The sequence below is a fragment of the Gekko japonicus genome, unplaced genomic scaffold (assembly GCF_001447785.1).
Source record: "Gekko japonicus isolate JY-2015 unplaced genomic scaffold, Gekko_japonicus_V1.1 scaffold68, whole genome shotgun sequence".
In the NCBI taxonomy this organism is placed as follows: Eukaryota; Metazoa; Chordata; class Lepidosauria; order Squamata; family Gekkonidae; genus Gekko; species Gekko japonicus.
In genome coordinates this window covers 1,589,704-1,606,201 of record NW_015169175.1, presented here as the reverse complement: position 1 = coordinate 1,606,201, position 16,498 = coordinate 1,589,704, and the positions used below count along the sequence as shown (strand labels likewise).

Genomic DNA, 16,498 nt, shown 5'->3' with positions numbered 1-16,498 from the left:
CAAAACTCTGAACTTCTACATCCTGAATGGGTTACATTATCTTGCAAAGGATGAAAAAGTGGTGGAGAAAATCTAGCTGTTACCTACTGTAGATGTTCAAATAAAAATATCAGTAAACTACAGTAAAACAATGAAGGAGATATCCAATACTAGGAAGAGAAATCCAGAAATAACAACAAAGTTGCATCTTATAGAATCACAGTTTTAATATATTTTAGAGTTATGAATCACAGTACTCATTTGAACAGTTGATGGAGGATCTCATCCAACTGTGGTCCTTTCTTCTTAAGACGGCATTCTGAGGAACTCACTCATCATCACATACCTGGTACTGCATCATTTTTCTTTGCTGGGAAGGGGGGGGGAGACAGGCATACTACTTAATACAAATGAAAAACAAACCTCTGCAGCATCCCTGTCCTTATTGTACAACCAGTAGGAGCCTATTACGGATTGAAGACCTGATGCCTGAGTGATGAGGGAATCAGAAGGAATGGGGAAGAACATCTAACCCACTAAAAAGCTCTTTGCAGATGCTCCTGAATGCAAGTCTCATAATTCTCAGGGCAGGTTAAGAGCTTGTGGGGTGACCATGGACTGTGTCTTGCTGTCTGACAAGTAGGTTGGCATGGTGGCCAGGAGTGCCTTCTATCAGCTGCATTTGATTTGCCAACTTTCTCACTACCTGGACTCAGCTGATCTGGCTATGGTGATAACCTCACGGTGCGATTACTGCAACGTGTTCTACGTGGGGCTGCCCTTGAAGACAACCTGGAAACCACAACTGGTCTAGAGTGCAGCAGCCTGACTGCCAGGAACATATGTTGCCCATTTCGAAACAGCTACATTGGCTGCCAGTTTGTTTTCAAGTTCAGTTCAAGATACTGCTTATGACCTTTGAAGCCCTTCATGACTTGGGACTCACATATCTGAAGGACCATTTCCTTCCATATGTCCCAGTCCACCAGCTACGGCCATCAGGCAGCTATCTGTTGACTATCCGACAACTTAGGCCATCCCATCTGGCATTGACCGGAGCCCAGGCCTTTCCATTGTGGCTCCGGCTTTGTGGAATTGGCTCCTTGAAGAGGTGAGGAGGGCCCTCCTCCTTGGAGATTTTCAGGAGGTGCTGCAAGGCCTGCCTATTTACCAGGGCATCTGTGGGGGGGGCTGAACAGCAGGGGTCTTTTAAGGGGAGAGAGATTTGGGGCTTATTGTATCTTTGGTTTTATCTGGGGATGTTTTAACTATTACTGTAAGCCATCATGAACCAAAAGGAAACGCGGGATATAAATGTTTAAATAAATAAATGAAGTTCACTTGTACCTGCCCACCCAAGAGGCCCAGAATCATGTTTTATGATTACCAAGTCAAATAATGTCCAGTTCCGCTCCTGCATTAGAAGAGTTTAAGCAAGGGGCATGAGTTGAAGGATGAAAATTATGGACAAGTCTTCCATCTATGGTGAATTTATACATACCCTTCAGCTCTTAAAACATAAACTCTTAACAAGAAAATAGTTCACTTTAATCCTGAACACAATCATACCAAAATACATTGGTAGATTTCTAACAGACTAGAAGACCGCAATTATCAGGAAATGTAGGTAGATAGCCAGCTAGATAAGTAGCTGTACTTACTCTTTCACTAGACACACAGAGGACGCCTTCCCTGTCTATATGAGGTTTGAAACTCTCCTCCAATTGAATCACAAGAGGGTTATTCAACGTGGAGTTGTATGTTCTCTTCAGGACCGTATCTCTAAAGAGTGGACTCAGCTGTGAAAATAAATATAATAGCCTATATTTATTACAGATCTACCTTGCATATGAGATCAACAATGCAGTACCAAAATGAGTTGTCTCTGAAAAATATATACTTTCTAGGAAAAAGAGATTCTCTTAACCACAAAGGGATTTTATTTTTCTTAGCAACAGACTCTTTCAGAGAAGTTTTCAGGAAAAATCTGAAGATTTCTGTATTAGATTCACCCCATGGGGGGGGGGGTAACATTGCTATAGAACAAACCCTACCTGTGTGCTTGCTGTTGTGTAAATATAACAAAATAATTTAATGTTTCTCAATAAATAGGCCATGGGCCTTGATTATTATTATTTTCTTCCAAAGAAACCTGTTTGCTATTACTATGTAGTGTCTATCACACTACTTACAGCTCCACTTCTCCAGGAAGGGGTGAGTCAATAACAGGATTTCATTGAACAGGTGATCCAAAGGACGATTTACACACATCATTTTTTTTCCAAGGAAAAATCTCATCGTTTATGGAGAGAAAAGGACATCCTTGTACACAATCATGTTTGAGAAAGGGTGAATGTTTATTGTGCCATAATAAGTACACATTTTAAGCAAATGAACTGTTAACAGAACAAAAAACAGATTATAGAAAGGAGGCTGGATACCCCCCCACTGACTGAGTAATAATTGCTAACGGCAAATAGGCAGTCACTAGATAAGCCTGGGGAAAAAGTGCTCCCCCAATGGCATTGACATAATTTTTCAAGGACTCTGCAAGACACTGTCGCTGGTCCCCTAATTGCCCCACACAAACTCTATGCCTTTACACAGACCCGCTACCTCCATTCAGTTTCCTGCCTTTGCAGAGGTTTGAATATGCCCTTCAAGAGCCACCCCACCCCCAGTTCTACAGCATTCCAGCTCCTTAAATGCCCTGTAAGGGGCCGTGGTGGCTCAGAGGTTAAGACTCTGAAGCTGCAGACTGGAAGGTCTGTAGCTTGGCAGCTTGGGACCGTAGTGCCGCGTGGCGGAGTGAGCTCCCGTCTCTAGCCCCAGCTCCTGGCAACCTAGCAGGTCAAAAGCAAGAAATTGCAAGTAGATAAATAGGTACCGCTTTGGTGGGAAAGTAACAGCATTCTATGCACCTTGGCGTTTAGTCATGCCGGCCACATGACCACAGAGAAGTCTTTGGACAGTGCTGGCTCTTTGGCTTGGAAATGGAGATGAGCACCACCCCCTAGAGTTGGATTCAACTGTCTTTTGAGCAAGGGGAACCTTTACTAAATGCCCTGTACACACACCTGCCCCCCATCCTGTATAGAAATATTGATTTCTAAAAGCCTTCTGCCTTCTCCTGTTCTGTCTTTGATAACCCTGTGGCTTACATCCTCTTGCAAGCCAAATGGCCTCAATAGCATGCCATATAACCACACATACTTTCACACCTCTAAGTGGAAGAGCTAGACTTCAAGGCACCTGCTTTAAGGCTACATGAGCCATGCCACGTACATCATGGAAAAGCTGGGGTTGGGGGCCATGTGACTGAAGGCGTTGTTTTCCAAACCCCCAGCCTATCCCCAGTTGTCCCCATGACAACCAAAAAATTGGTCACACACCCTGCTACTCGTAATTGGCTGATGGCCACGGCTAGTCATGATTAGATTGGGGTTTTCTACTTGTTGAATTCCACCAAGCTGAGCACATGGCTGGTGCACAAGGGGGATTTTCCCTCAGAATCCCTTGGTGTCTAACTGGACTGTATACCTGGACATTCTTGGGCTATGGATCATCCTGGTAATTATGCATATCTCTTACTGTGTAGTGAAGGCAAAAACTGCCCTAGTCTTTCTTGTTTTGCAATCCTTATTAGTCTAATTGCAAAGCTCTGAACTGAATAAAATATTATTCTTGTTTCTAACTTGTTTGATGTTGTAACTGGATTCCAAGGCTAAACTCCTGTGCCTTCTGCTCACCATACAGCTACCTTGGTAAGATTAACTGTGCAGCTCTAGATTGAGTTGTTCAATGTGTTATGTCCCAGAGGCTAACCTAAAGGTTTGGAATCCCTCCCTTGGGGAAAGCTGGGACTAGTTAAAAAGGGATTCTGGTGGCTATTGTTCTGAATCCAGAGAGGGCAGCCTACCTCTCTGGGTTGTTGTTAAATGTATTGAAAAAGTATAGGTTTCTCCCTCATTCCTGGACAGGCTTGGGGTAGAGATCTATACACATCCATCTTCAAGTCACCACCATTTTTGCCAGGATCTCTCCTGGGTGTTGTTTTTTTTGGGGGGTGGGGCTTCTTCAAGACACATCTTTCTGAGCCATGCAGCACACAATATATAACCCTGCACTTTTCCCTACTGGATTTCCTTATTGCCCAGACCCCTTCATCAGAGTTGGATCCTACAGCAGGCAGCTGTATCTGTTTCCCTCCTCCACTTGCCATCTTTCTCTCTTTCACACATTCCTTTCTTCCACTTGAATGAATAACTTCCTTGGAATTGTGGTGCTTGGAATCACTGTGTTCTGCTTTGATGCGCTGCATGATCATTCTTTGGAGGTTCTAGCAGGGGAGTGCAGCTGTTGCATATCCTTGACTGAAGAACTACTACTACCTGGGATAGTCATCCTCTTCCACCAAGCGTTCACCTTCAGGAGGGACACTCATGGAGCAGTGAGAGAGGCAGAGGACAGCCGCCTAGCCAGCCAGATCAGCCAGATCAACTCTGGTGATCAGTGGGGTGACAGATGTTGGAGCCAGATCCGCATAGTCACTCTAATAAACCATGTTTCTGATTCCCATCTTATTTGGCTTCTCAGCTTGCCTTCCCAGTTTGTGGCAGTGCTTCATCATCTAATCACAGACTAATATTCCTGATTTACGGCTATTGCTCTGGGCATATCCAGTATTCAAATGCAAGTTAGCAGCTCCCTAGATGTGTGATCTGGCGTGATCTGGTCCATGGGGTCGCAAAGAGTCGGACTCGACTGTGCGACTGAACAACAACAAAAAGACGTGTGAGGCTAGAGAGAGGAAAGTAGCTTTCTTGCACTGGGCTATTTTGGTGTGCATGTGTGCTGTTATTGGAAAGTAGATCATATCTACACAAGCACGAGTATAGGGTGCCCACATTCCAATTATTCAAAGTAACCACACATCGTGGCATAATATGAACAACTTAAATTGAACTGAGGTTAAAGTACAAGGGCTGTGAGAGAATAAAACCAATACTGTAGTGGCAGTTTTTGACAAAACAATATTATTTTAATCTGCACAGTAAATAAGAACTCCAATGGCCAATTAAACGCCATGCTGGGCAGGACCCCCCTCAACCCGACCCATTTTCTTAAACACTTGATGGGCACAAGGAAAGGTGTCAGCGGACACCATTTTGGGGACCCATGGATTAATGCATTTTATTTCCTTTGCATACTTCAGTACAGTGGGCCAGATCCAAGCAGGGGTTAGAGCTGTAATAAAGATGGTGAATTGGGTGAGATTGAGTGGGAAAGCTGGTTGGATCCAACCCAGATTATTGAAATGTATTCTTGGTGTTTAAATTCTGGGGCATTGCTTCATCTCAAACCCCTAATTTCAAATACAGAAGATAACTCTGAATGACCACCTCCTCTTCTATAGACCCAAATGCTTATTGTAGCTCTGTCCTCAGTCAGTCTGCCAGGTGCAACCTTCCTCAGCTAGAAAGGAAGCTTTCCCTGTTATAATACTGTTCATCTGGAATAGACTTCCAAAAGAGGTGGCAGTGTGGAACAGTCAGGGCTTTTTTTGTAGAAAAAGTCCCGCAGGAACTCATTAGCATAATAGGCCACACCGAACAGCAGAAACTCATTAGAATTGGCTACATTAGGGATGTGTAGCCTAACATGCAAAGGAGTTCCTGCTACAAAAAAAGCCCTGGGTTTTGACCACAAACAAGGTAAACAGAATAAGAAGCAAAAGGTGGGTGTGGCTGGGAACATGGGAGTGTGGCTTAATATGCTAATGAGCGGTGCTGTCAGAGGTGTGGCCTAATAGGCTAATGAGTTCCTGCTGGGTGTGGCCAACTTGGGAGCCAGCTGGAACTCCGTTCCTGTGCGTTCCTGCCCAAAAATAGCCCTGGGAACAGTCATTATAGGGTTAGGCTGGGAATGTGGAGGCCCAGGTTCAAAATCTCAATCAGGTATGAAGCTTATTGGTAACCTGGGGCCTCTTAGCCTACCCATCCTCATGGGTCCATGGTAAAAATAAAACTGAGAAGAGGAGAAATCTATACTGCACTGAGGTCCTTGGAGGAATGGCAAGATAAGCACCTTCTTCAGAACCATTCTGGAAGATATCTAAGGCAGTCCCTTCTCAGAGAGTGTTGTCTTGCTTATTCTAGTGATCTACAGAGAGGGAGAAGCACACTGTATCTTTGTTTTTAATTGTTATATTTTAGCATATCGGTATTTTTAATGGTTCGATGATTGGTTAGATGCCTCATATACTGAAAGATAGGATATAAATTGCACAATGTCCCCAAAATAAATGAATGAATGAATAAATAAACAGAGCCATTCCTCTATGGGTGTGGTTTTTAAAAAGTTCTGGGGAATCTTGGGATACCTCAGAAGCTTATCAGGGTTTCCTCAGTTAGATGATCAAACATGGTAGACAGGCATCCCCAAAACTATATCTTGACTCACCACTGCTAATCTATTTGTAACATTCATGCAAGCATGTCTTAGCTGGCAAATCTATGCAGACAGGTAGAAAGGGCTGAAAGCCATCACTCTGTGGTTTTTAAATGTGGACATATGTGGACATATGCCGCTCCAGTGAAGTACAGAATGCAGTTCTGGCAGATTTTGCCTTTATGCGGAATATAAGCTGAAAGTTAAAGATGGACGTCTTGTGATTAACAAGCAATGGTGGTTATTTGTGTAAAAGGCCAAGGAGGAAGGGCACAGATTAAATAGAAGGGCAACCCAAGGGCAAAATGCATGTTGATCAGCCTGCACAGATCTAGGCAGCAATCAACCCGTGTGTCAGAGAAATCAATAGTCCACAGAAAAAACTCTCAGAAGCACTGATCAAGAGATCGGAGGCTGAGGTCAGTAGCTACATGTCCAAAGTGAAGATATCAGTTCAGGCATGGGATCATGACATGAAGCAAATGGCAGAGCAAGGGCTTATAACAAATGAGATCCACAAAAGCGGGTATGGAGGGAAATGCTACCACAAATGAAACCAGTTCATTTCAATTTACCGCACTGAACAATTTCTAGTATTAAAGTAAATTATTTTTCTCCTTAAAAAAAAGGTAAAGGTTCCCTTGCTTGAAAGCCAGTTGAATCCAACTCTAGGGTTGCGGTGCTCATCTCCGTTTCAAAGCCAAAGCCAGCGCTGTGCAAAGACGTTTCCATGGTCATGTGGCCGGCATGACTAAACACCAAGGCGCACGGAACGCTGTTACCTTCCCACCGAAGTGGTTCCTATTTATCTACTTGCAATTTCTTGCTTTCGAACTGCTAGGTTGGCAGGAGCTGGAACTAGAGACGGGAGCTCACTCCGCCATGCGGCAACTCAGGTCACGAACTGCTGAACTACCAACCTTCCACAGCCTGCAGTTCAGCGTCTTAACCACTTGAGCCACCGCAGCTCCTATTTTTCTCCTTATTGACATGCAAACCCAACTTGCAGCCAGGTGCAATGATGGGTTGAAAGTAAGCCCCATGGATTTCAATGGGACTTACTTTCCAGCACATGACTGTAATCTTGATGAGTTCTGATGTTTCCCTAGTAGTACGTGAGGAGCTGTCATATGTATTCCTCCCACTTGTTCCAGTAGCAGGTACTTCAGTGTATGGAAGAGTCCATAACATGGAGGCTTCCAATAACATTTCTTCTCTTGGGCTCCTCTCTCATAGCAGAGATCTTCCAATGTTTCCAGATCAGTATAGGAGGGGCATGTGCTGCTCTTGCTTCTGCTAAGGTACCATCAGGAGGGGTCTAAGTCTGTAAGTCAAATGCCACCGTACCTGCCCAGAATGAGGGCATGGAATCAGCCACTGGCTGATCTGATCATTCTATAATGAGGCTATTAACGGAATTTCAGTGTATTTCCCCCAAATAAGGCAAAATGATCCCGGGGGTATAAAAAAAAACCTTACAGGATCCTGGTTCACGTCTCTTAAGCCTCAAGGATCCTGCTACAAATAGGCCCCTCTTCCATTGAAAACACACAATGCTGTGAAAACTCCACAGAAACTTCAAATTGCTCTTCAGCCATCAAAGCTGTCAGAAGAGTTAGTGAATACATCTTAAGATTCCACACGGCTGCTAAATGCTTTGTTCATTCAGTGGCAATGCTCCCTCTAAGCTGTGGAGTCTTGTGAGCAAAAATTCTACTTCATGAGCTACTGACATTAAAGTTGTGAGCGAGCAGCTTGGCTACTTCATAAATTAGTTTGTTCTGAAGCCATCCTTCCTGAGCTAAGACAAAAATCTGTGAGCTGGAGACTAAAAAACTGTGAGCTAGCTCACACTAACTCAGCTTAGAGGGAACCCTGGACACCACCCTAAATAATTTGGCTGAAGGGCTGGAGGCCAATGGTTTGATGACTAAAGCAGAGCCGGCTGAGGCTGAATCCATCTAAGATGGAGGCTCTGTGGCTGGGGGAAGGATTCAGGGTTGGGGCACCAACTCCTGGCTCTGGAAGGTGTGTCATCTGTGCTGGCGGCTAAAAAACTGTGAGCTAGCTCACACTAACTCAAAGAGAAAACTGGTCTCAGGGCTTGAGGGTGGCCATACAAAGAAATGCACACATATTTAATTCGAGATAGAATTAAAATATATTTAAAAACCAGGATCAACAAATTAATGTATTCACACAAACCATCCCCTCCAAAGACCACAGTCCAATGAAGTTTGCATAGAAAGCCTTCGCTAAGTTCTACACGAACATTCTATTTCTTTAATTTTGTGGCAAGATAAAGGCTATTAGTCAAATATAAACTTGCTAAGACCCTAACAGCAACACCCACACACACAATGCATTGTGCTATTACAATAAGATTCCTTTGCCACTGTGATATTCCTTATTCCTATTAAACAGAACCCAATCAAAAAGCAGTTCATGAAAATTCAGAAGGATCCAAGATGTAACCTCTCCAAGATTACAGCCTCAGGCGATGCAATTCTAGTGGATGCAAAAAGGTAACAGGGTTTGGCATTTGAATTTAAAATTGTTTTTAAAAGCTGTTTTTCCATTGAGCTTTATTTAAAATGGGAGGTAAAGATGTAGCGCATACATATGAATGTTCTGTTAGCAGCACTCAAGTTACAAAGGGGGGAGGAAATCTAGCCAGCCATTGCATATCTCTGTTTCCAAAGGTTTCAGTCTGTTTGCCTGGCACTGAACAATGGCTGCGTCTGGCCCATTAGTTGATTTCAGAGTTTATTTTCTTGCAATGGTTCATTTTGTAAATGAGGAAGAATTGCCGCTGTATATATTTCCTGCCCATTCACCATTCCATGCAAGTAGCCCTCTGTGATTCTTCAGATTGGTATTGGATGAGACAGTGCGAAAAGGGACAATATTTGGGGATGAAACCAACTTGATATAAGGCCGGTTGGCTGTTTTAGTCCACTATTTATGTGTAATGGGTGCAGCAGAAGCTTACTTCCTTGATACACAAACAATGAAATGAGCAATGGTAGATATGCAGCGTGCATCTATAGATGCAATGCCCTGGAATGATCAGGGAATTAGCCATATGCTACACCGTACATATGGTGGGGGAGAGATGTGGACTCATTGTTCTGCCATATGTTCAGAATTATCCACTCTCAAACATTTTTAACTGGGTTTATTTGCTCTGCAGGCACTTTTCTGAAATGCCTGAACATATAAAACAATCTTATACCAAGTCACACCTCTAGACCATGTGACTCAGCATTGTCTATTAGGTTTGGCAGCAGCACTTCAACATCTCAGATCCTAGGCCTTTTCCAGGCCTTCTGTCAAAGAAAACAGAGCTGCACTTACCTGTAACAGTTGTTCATTGACATCTTCAGTGCAGACACATATTGGGACTGCGCTTGCACAGGCCAGCCACGGAACATTTTTTTCTAGCTTACAAACTCCAAAGAGGGGGCACCCCACCCCTTTTAGAGCTAACGCATGCACAAGACTCCTGCCCAGCACGTCACATGATCCGTCAACAGGCACCCCCTTTCCTCAGTTCCTGCTAAACCACCAGGAGCCCCACTTCCATGGCACAATAGGCCCTGTGAGAGTTCACGGTGGGTCAGGAAGGGGGAATGTGTGTCTGCACAGAAGACATCGATGCAATTACAGTTACAGGTAAGTGCAACTCTGTCTTCATCTTCCGTCTGCTCATGCAGCCCCACATTGGGACCATTAGTGCCAGAGAAAGTGGGGTGAATCTCTCACTGGAACAGAGCTTGTAGAATAGCTTGCCCACATCAGCTTCTTTTCTCACCTGCAGGTCTAAAGTATAGTGCTTCACAACTGTGTCCTCTGTCGACCAGGTTGCCACCTTGCAGATGTCCAGCAGGGGAACTTGACAATGAAACACTGCAGATAAACCTTGTGCTCGGGCAGAGTGTGCTTTTACCTCAAGTGAAAAGGGCTCTCCGGATGCCATGTAGCAGGAACAGATGGCAGAAACTACCCATCTGGACAAGGACTGGGGAGAAGCAGTTTTGCCCTTTCTGGGGCCCCAGTAATAGTGCTTTGTCTTTACAAATGGCTTGGTTCTATCTAGATAATAAAGGAGGGCCCATCAAGGGTATGTAGGACCATTTCCGCTTCCAAGCTTGGAGCAGGGAAAAACACAGGTAGTACAATTTCCTGCGCTAGGTGGAACTTGGAAACCACCTTAAGAAGAAGTCTAGACTTGGGTAAAAGACCACACACTCACTGAATATCTTGAGAAAAGGAGGATCAGCCCTGAGTGCTACCAGTTCACTGACTCTTCTGGCTGAGGTAGTAGCCAATAAAAATGCCCCCTTCCTTGAGAGTAAAGCTGAGGAGGAAGAGGCTTGAGGGCAGTTTTATCAGTCTGGCTCAGGGCAGTGACCACTGTGGAACAATACAGGGTATAGGAAGGAAAATATTGGGCAGCCCTTTTAAAAAGCACTGAGTCAACTTATGAGCAAAATCAGAACTTCCCTGCACCTCCCAATAAAAAGGAGCAAAGGCCACTAGGTGGGTCTTTGTTAGAGACACTGCTAAACCATCCTGTGCTAATGACAGCAGGTATTCAAAAACTGATGTTAGCGGGCAGGTGTCAAGGCATTCTCCTCCCACAGACACCCAGGACTCAGATCAAACCCACTTCCTGTCATAGGAATATCTGGTTGAAGGCTTATGGGCTTGAAGTAAGGCATCCGGTACCCCAGGGGAGAAGGACTGCTCTACAGCTGGATCCTCCATGCTGTCAAGTGTAGCTGCTTTACATCATGGTGCAACAGCAGCCCGTACATCAGCAAGTCCTGGGCAGTAGGGAATGGTCTGTAGTCCAAGCTTGCTAAGCAGAACAGCTCTGAAAACCAGGTCTGGTGGAGCCAGAAGGGAGCCACTAGGATACAATCCGTCCATTCAGCCACCATTTTCCCTATAACCTTGCTTAGGAGAGGGAAGGGAGGGAACACATAAAAGAGTGTGCCTGACCAAGGGATCAGGAACCCATCTCCCAGGGGGGTCAGATTGCTGCCCGCTAGGAAGCAGAATTCTGGTGCTTTTTTGGACTCAGCTGTGGCAAACAGGTCCACCTGAGCATACCTCCAGTTGACAAAAATCGCCATGATGTATTTGTGCTGGATAGACCATTCATAGTTGTTCTGATAGACCCTACTCAGGTTGTCTGCTTCTGTATTCAACGTCCCTGCTATGTGGATGGCCCTGGGAAGAGCTCTAATGCTCGTAGCTACTTCCCAAGCTGCTATTGCCTCTAAGCAGAGCCTCCGGGAACCTGTGACTCCTTGTTTCGTAAAAAAAATTACATTATTGCGGTATCGTCCATTTGGATCGGCACCCTCTTGCCTCTATCTGAAACAGAGGTAAAAGCAAATCGTACTGTACAACGCTCTAGGACATTAATATGGGGAATATTCTGCATTAAAAGTCATCGACCTTGCACCAAAAGACCTTTGCAACCAGATAACAAAGCAGCCATAGTCAGAGTGACCTGGGGAAACCAGAACCCAAACTGGATCCCTGAGAACAGGTTAGTGTCATCTAGCCACCACTGTAGAGACCTAATCACCCCTCTAGGTATTGAAAAACAGTGTCTTGGAGGATGCTTGTTAGGGTCATACTTCTTAACAAACCAGATTTGCAAGCTTCGCATGTGTAGCTTTGCTAATGGAATTACCACAGTAGTCAAAGCCATAAGTCCCAATGGCCACTGAATTGCCTTCACCGGCTGCCAGCGTTTTCTAATACAGCTGAACACCATTGCCTTAATGTTTTCAGCTCTGTCTGCAGGTAAAAAAAAGCTCTCCCTGTGGTAGCATCAAGGGAGGCATCAATGAATTGTACTCACTGAAAGGGCTCAAGGTGAGACTTCTCCCAGGAAATGGTGAGATGAACGTGGTCATTCAGTAGGTCACAACTGGGGGCCACAATAAGCCAATCATCTAGGTATTTATTTATTTATTTATTTATTTGATTTATACCCTGCCCTCCCCACCGAAGCAGGCTCAGGTAGGGAAATACAGAGCAGCCCTGTGAGCACAAGTGCATGGCCACTACAGCTATGCACTTGGTGAAAACCCTCAGGGCAGTAGCAAGGCCAAATGGGTGGGACGCATACTGGAACACCTCTGAGCCCTGTCTAAAGCATAAATTCTTCCTATGAGATTGCTGGATTGATATATGAAAATAGGCATCCTTTATTAAAAAAAAAAAAAGGATCATGAACCACACACCCAGGGTAAGAAACTTGATCACAAATGAAAGAGAGACCATTCTGAACTTTGAAATTTTTAAGAACTTGTTTAATTTCCTGAGATGCAGTATGGGCCTGCAACCACCACCTTTTTATTCACTAGGGAAAATCTTGAATGGAAACCCTGGGAATGAAGCTTGCCCTGGACCCGTTCCACTGGACCCTTCCGCAAAGGTTCCCTTAGCTGAACCCTGAGCTCCAAGTAGGGGTTATCCACAGCAGTCAAAGCTAGGTGGCAAGGAGGCTGGGACAGCAATTCTAACCTGTAGCCATCCTGAATGATAGACAAAGCCCAGCTATCAGAACTAATCTGGCACCAAGCCTCTGCAAATTGTGCCAGCTATCCCTGAAACTGGGGACATCTACGACTATTGTGGCAGATAGTCAGAACTTTGCTGGCTTTGGCCCTGATCCCTCTGGGGGTTATATTGAGTGAGCCTCGGTCATGGGGTACCCTTTTGCTTTGCAAATGGGGATGGACTGTAAAGGGCATTGAAGATACAAGAACAATGGCTGATGGTGCTGTCTCTAACCCCTGTAGAAGAGGGTAGCAAAGCCGTGTTGCATTTGGGAGAGATGTTGCCTCTGGGACGGGGCTGAGGAAAACACACTCAGAAAACACACATGGCTGTCTGGCAATTTTTCTTCATAGTGGAGAGGAACTCATCTGTGGACTGTGAAAAAAGAGTTGATCCCACAAAAGGGAGATCTTCAACTTTACAGCAAGTCTCCAGAGGGAGAGCAGTGTTGCGTAGCCATGCATGCCTTCTGAGGACTATGGCAGAGGCCATAGATCTGACTGATACATCAGCAGCGTGCCTGCCTGTATTAATCCTGTTAAGAGACCCTAATCACCTTGGACTAGATAAGTTTAGCCAAAGACTTGGATTCATCAGGCAATTTGTCCAGATACTGGAAAGGACTCTCCCAGAGGAAAAGTTGGTAGCCTCCCATCATCACTTGAAAATTTGCTACCTGAAAACTGGAGTGCAGGATGCATAACATTTTCTTCCCAAAGCATCCAGATGGTGGCTTTCCCTGCTGGCTGGGAATGAATGCTGGCCAGGCCGCTGGCGTGATCCTCTGTAACTAATGAAGACAGTGGTGGGTGTGTGGACAGAAACTCACAGCCTGCTTTACTCTATAAATTTTCAACTTTATGAGGTTTGGCTTGAATGGAGCTTGGTTTCTGCCAGATTGGAACCATGAGGTCAGAGAGACCCTCCAGAATTGGGAATGCAACTATCCCCGGAGAAACGGAGTAGAGACGGCTCAAAACTCTGTCCTTCGGACGGTTGTCTATAGTGGAAAAATCAATTTTAAGGGCTTTTGACATTCTTAGCATTTGTTCTCTGTAAAGATGGAGGTCTTTGCTAGGAGACACCGGGGCTGGGTAACCCATGGTATTGTCAGGTGATGGGTCCAAGACCCTCTTGGAACTATGACAAAATGCTGCAGAGACCTCTATGTCAGGCTCATGGTATGGAGACTGGAACAGAACCAGAGTGGAGTGGGCATCCATGTATCCCCGTGTATTTGGGTCATGTCCCTCCAAAGCTTAAGGATGATGTCCAGCCCATCTCTTTAATTAGGATGGTGACATATAGTAAAAATGCTGAGGGGCCATGATAAGGGAGGTCCTGATTCTGAGGGTACCAGTTGTTCTACAGGGATGCAAAGTTGGTCATCATCTGCATCCAAAAAGGAGCCTATAAAGGAAGTGAGATGTGGTGATGGGGTGCATGGGGGAACTACGATGACATCCTGTTCATCCTCTGGACCCTTAGAAGACTTAAAGCATCCTGATTTGAGTGCAAACTCAGTCTTCTCCTTATGCTTAGGTTTTTTATGTTTCTTCACAGGAGGTTCCAAATGCGACCAGACCTTGGTCGATCGTCCTGGAGAAGGTGAATGTAGGCACCTGGATCCCACCTCTAGAGTGACCAAAAAGGCTCTTTCTGGAGGGATCAGAGCAGCTGTGATAGTTGGGCCCATAGGAACCAAATGGACTGATGGGGGCCCAGAACAGGATTCAGTAGTCAGAGCCAAGGGAAGCAGACCTGAGGTAGCAGGGCCCGAGCTTTGAGTCACCATGGAAGGAACCGAGGAGGACAAAGCCTTCTCCCACCGTGCAGCTTTCAGCCTAGGGGCCCTATCTGATCGAGCCTTCGGGGTAAAATGCTGACAAATTGGACAAGCTCCAACACTGTGGGCCTCGCCTAAGCACAGAATGCAGAGTTCATGCTCATCACTGTGCGTCATTGTAGTTCCACATTTTGCCCATTTTTTACACAGTGCCTTGGATACCATCAATCAGGGAAAGCCAGGGCAAGGAGATGGGGCTTGCCTGCTGTGAGATAAGACTCCCAAAGGAGTGCAAAACGAATCCTTGATGGACAAAAAGGAATCTTCTTCCAGCCACAATGATGATGAAGAAAATTAAGAAGATGTGTACTAGAAAGCTTCCTATCCTCACGGCAGCAAAAGAGGAATTGAGGGAAGGGGGTGCCTGCCAATGGAGCATTGCATCATCTCCAAAAGGGTTACAAATCTTTGGAGTTTGTAAGCTAGATAAAAATGTTCTTCAGCTGGCCTGTGCAAGAACAATCTCAATGTGGGGCTGTATGAGAAGATGGAAGATGAACCTTTAACTAGAAAAGTTAGGGATTGAACTCTGGAGCTTTTGCGCACAAAACCTGTGCACTACAGGGGAGTCAGAGCTCTTTCTTCAGTGCATACTTTGCAAGCATGTGCTCACCGTAGTTCACATTGTGCTAGATGACTGAACTAGACGTTTTTTGATGGAGGTTGCCAGTGACTTTGGTGGTGGAAAGTGCCATCAAGTTGCAATCAATTTATTCAGATTCTGATATAGGTATGCACTTAAGGTGTCTAGTCAGCTTTCCTATGCCAGAACATTTAACTCCCAGAGAACTCTCAGTAACACCTTAGTAAACAATGTTCCCTCTAATTTTTTCCCCCTACTGAGTGGAGCAGTTCGCATCCTGAGCAGACTATAACTGATGTAGTCTTAAAATGGGCGATGGGCAGTGCAAGACCCTGCGTGGCTCCAGACTGCTGCTGAGCAGGGCTTCCAGTGTTGATGAGCGGCCATTCGTGTGTAAGGCTTAGAGGCAACACTGTTTAGTAATGCTATAGATTCGTTCTGGGTATAGTAGTAGTAGTAGTAGTAGTAGCAAGACCCTGCGTGGCTCCAGACTGCTGCTGAGCAGGGCTTCCAGTGTTGATGAGCGGCCATTCGTGTGTAAGGCTTAGAGGCAACACTGTTTAGTAATGCTATAGATTCGTTCTGGGTATAGTAGTAGTAGTAGTAGTAGTAGTAGTAGTAGTAGTAGTAGTAGTAGTAGTAGTAGTAGTAGTAGTAGTAGTAGTAGTAGTAGTAGTAGTAGTAGTAGTAGTAGTAGTAGTAGTAGTAGTAGTAGTAGTAGTAGTAGTAGTAGTAGTAGTAGTAGTAGTAGTAGTAGTAGTAGTAGTAGTAGTAGTAGTAGTAGTAGTAGTAGTAGTAGTAGTAGTAGTAGTAGTAGTAGTAGTAGTAGTAGTAGTAGTAGTAGTAGTAGTAGTAGTAGTAGTAGTAGTAGTAGTAGTAGTAGTAGTAGTAGTAGTAGTAGTAGTAGTAGTAGTAGTAGTAGTAGTAGTAGTAGTAGTAGTAGTAGTAGTAGTAGTAGTAGTAGTAGTAGTAGTAGTAGTAGTAGAAGAAGAAGAAGAAGAAGAAGAAGAAGAAGAAGAAGAAGAAGAAGAAGAAGAAGAAGAAGAAGAAGAAGA

General features: G+C 44.8%; 1 protein-coding gene across 1 annotated transcript in view; it reads right to left on the bottom strand.

Annotated features, from left to right (window-relative positions):
- Positions 1 to 291: 291 nt before the first annotated feature.
- Positions 292 to 16,498, bottom strand: part of STPG2 (sperm-tail PG-rich repeat containing 2) — a 336,565-nt gene continuing 320,358 nt past the window's right edge. Inside the window, exons 13-14 of the mRNA XM_015415991.1 lie at positions 1,641 to 1,778; positions 292 to 349 (exon numbers count right to left, since the gene is read on the bottom strand). Of these exons, the coding sequence (XP_015271477.1) occupies positions 308 to 349; positions 1,641 to 1,778 (180 nt within the window). The 3' untranslated portion in view covers positions 292 to 307. The remainder of the gene's footprint in view (positions 350 to 1,640; positions 1,779 to 16,498) is intronic.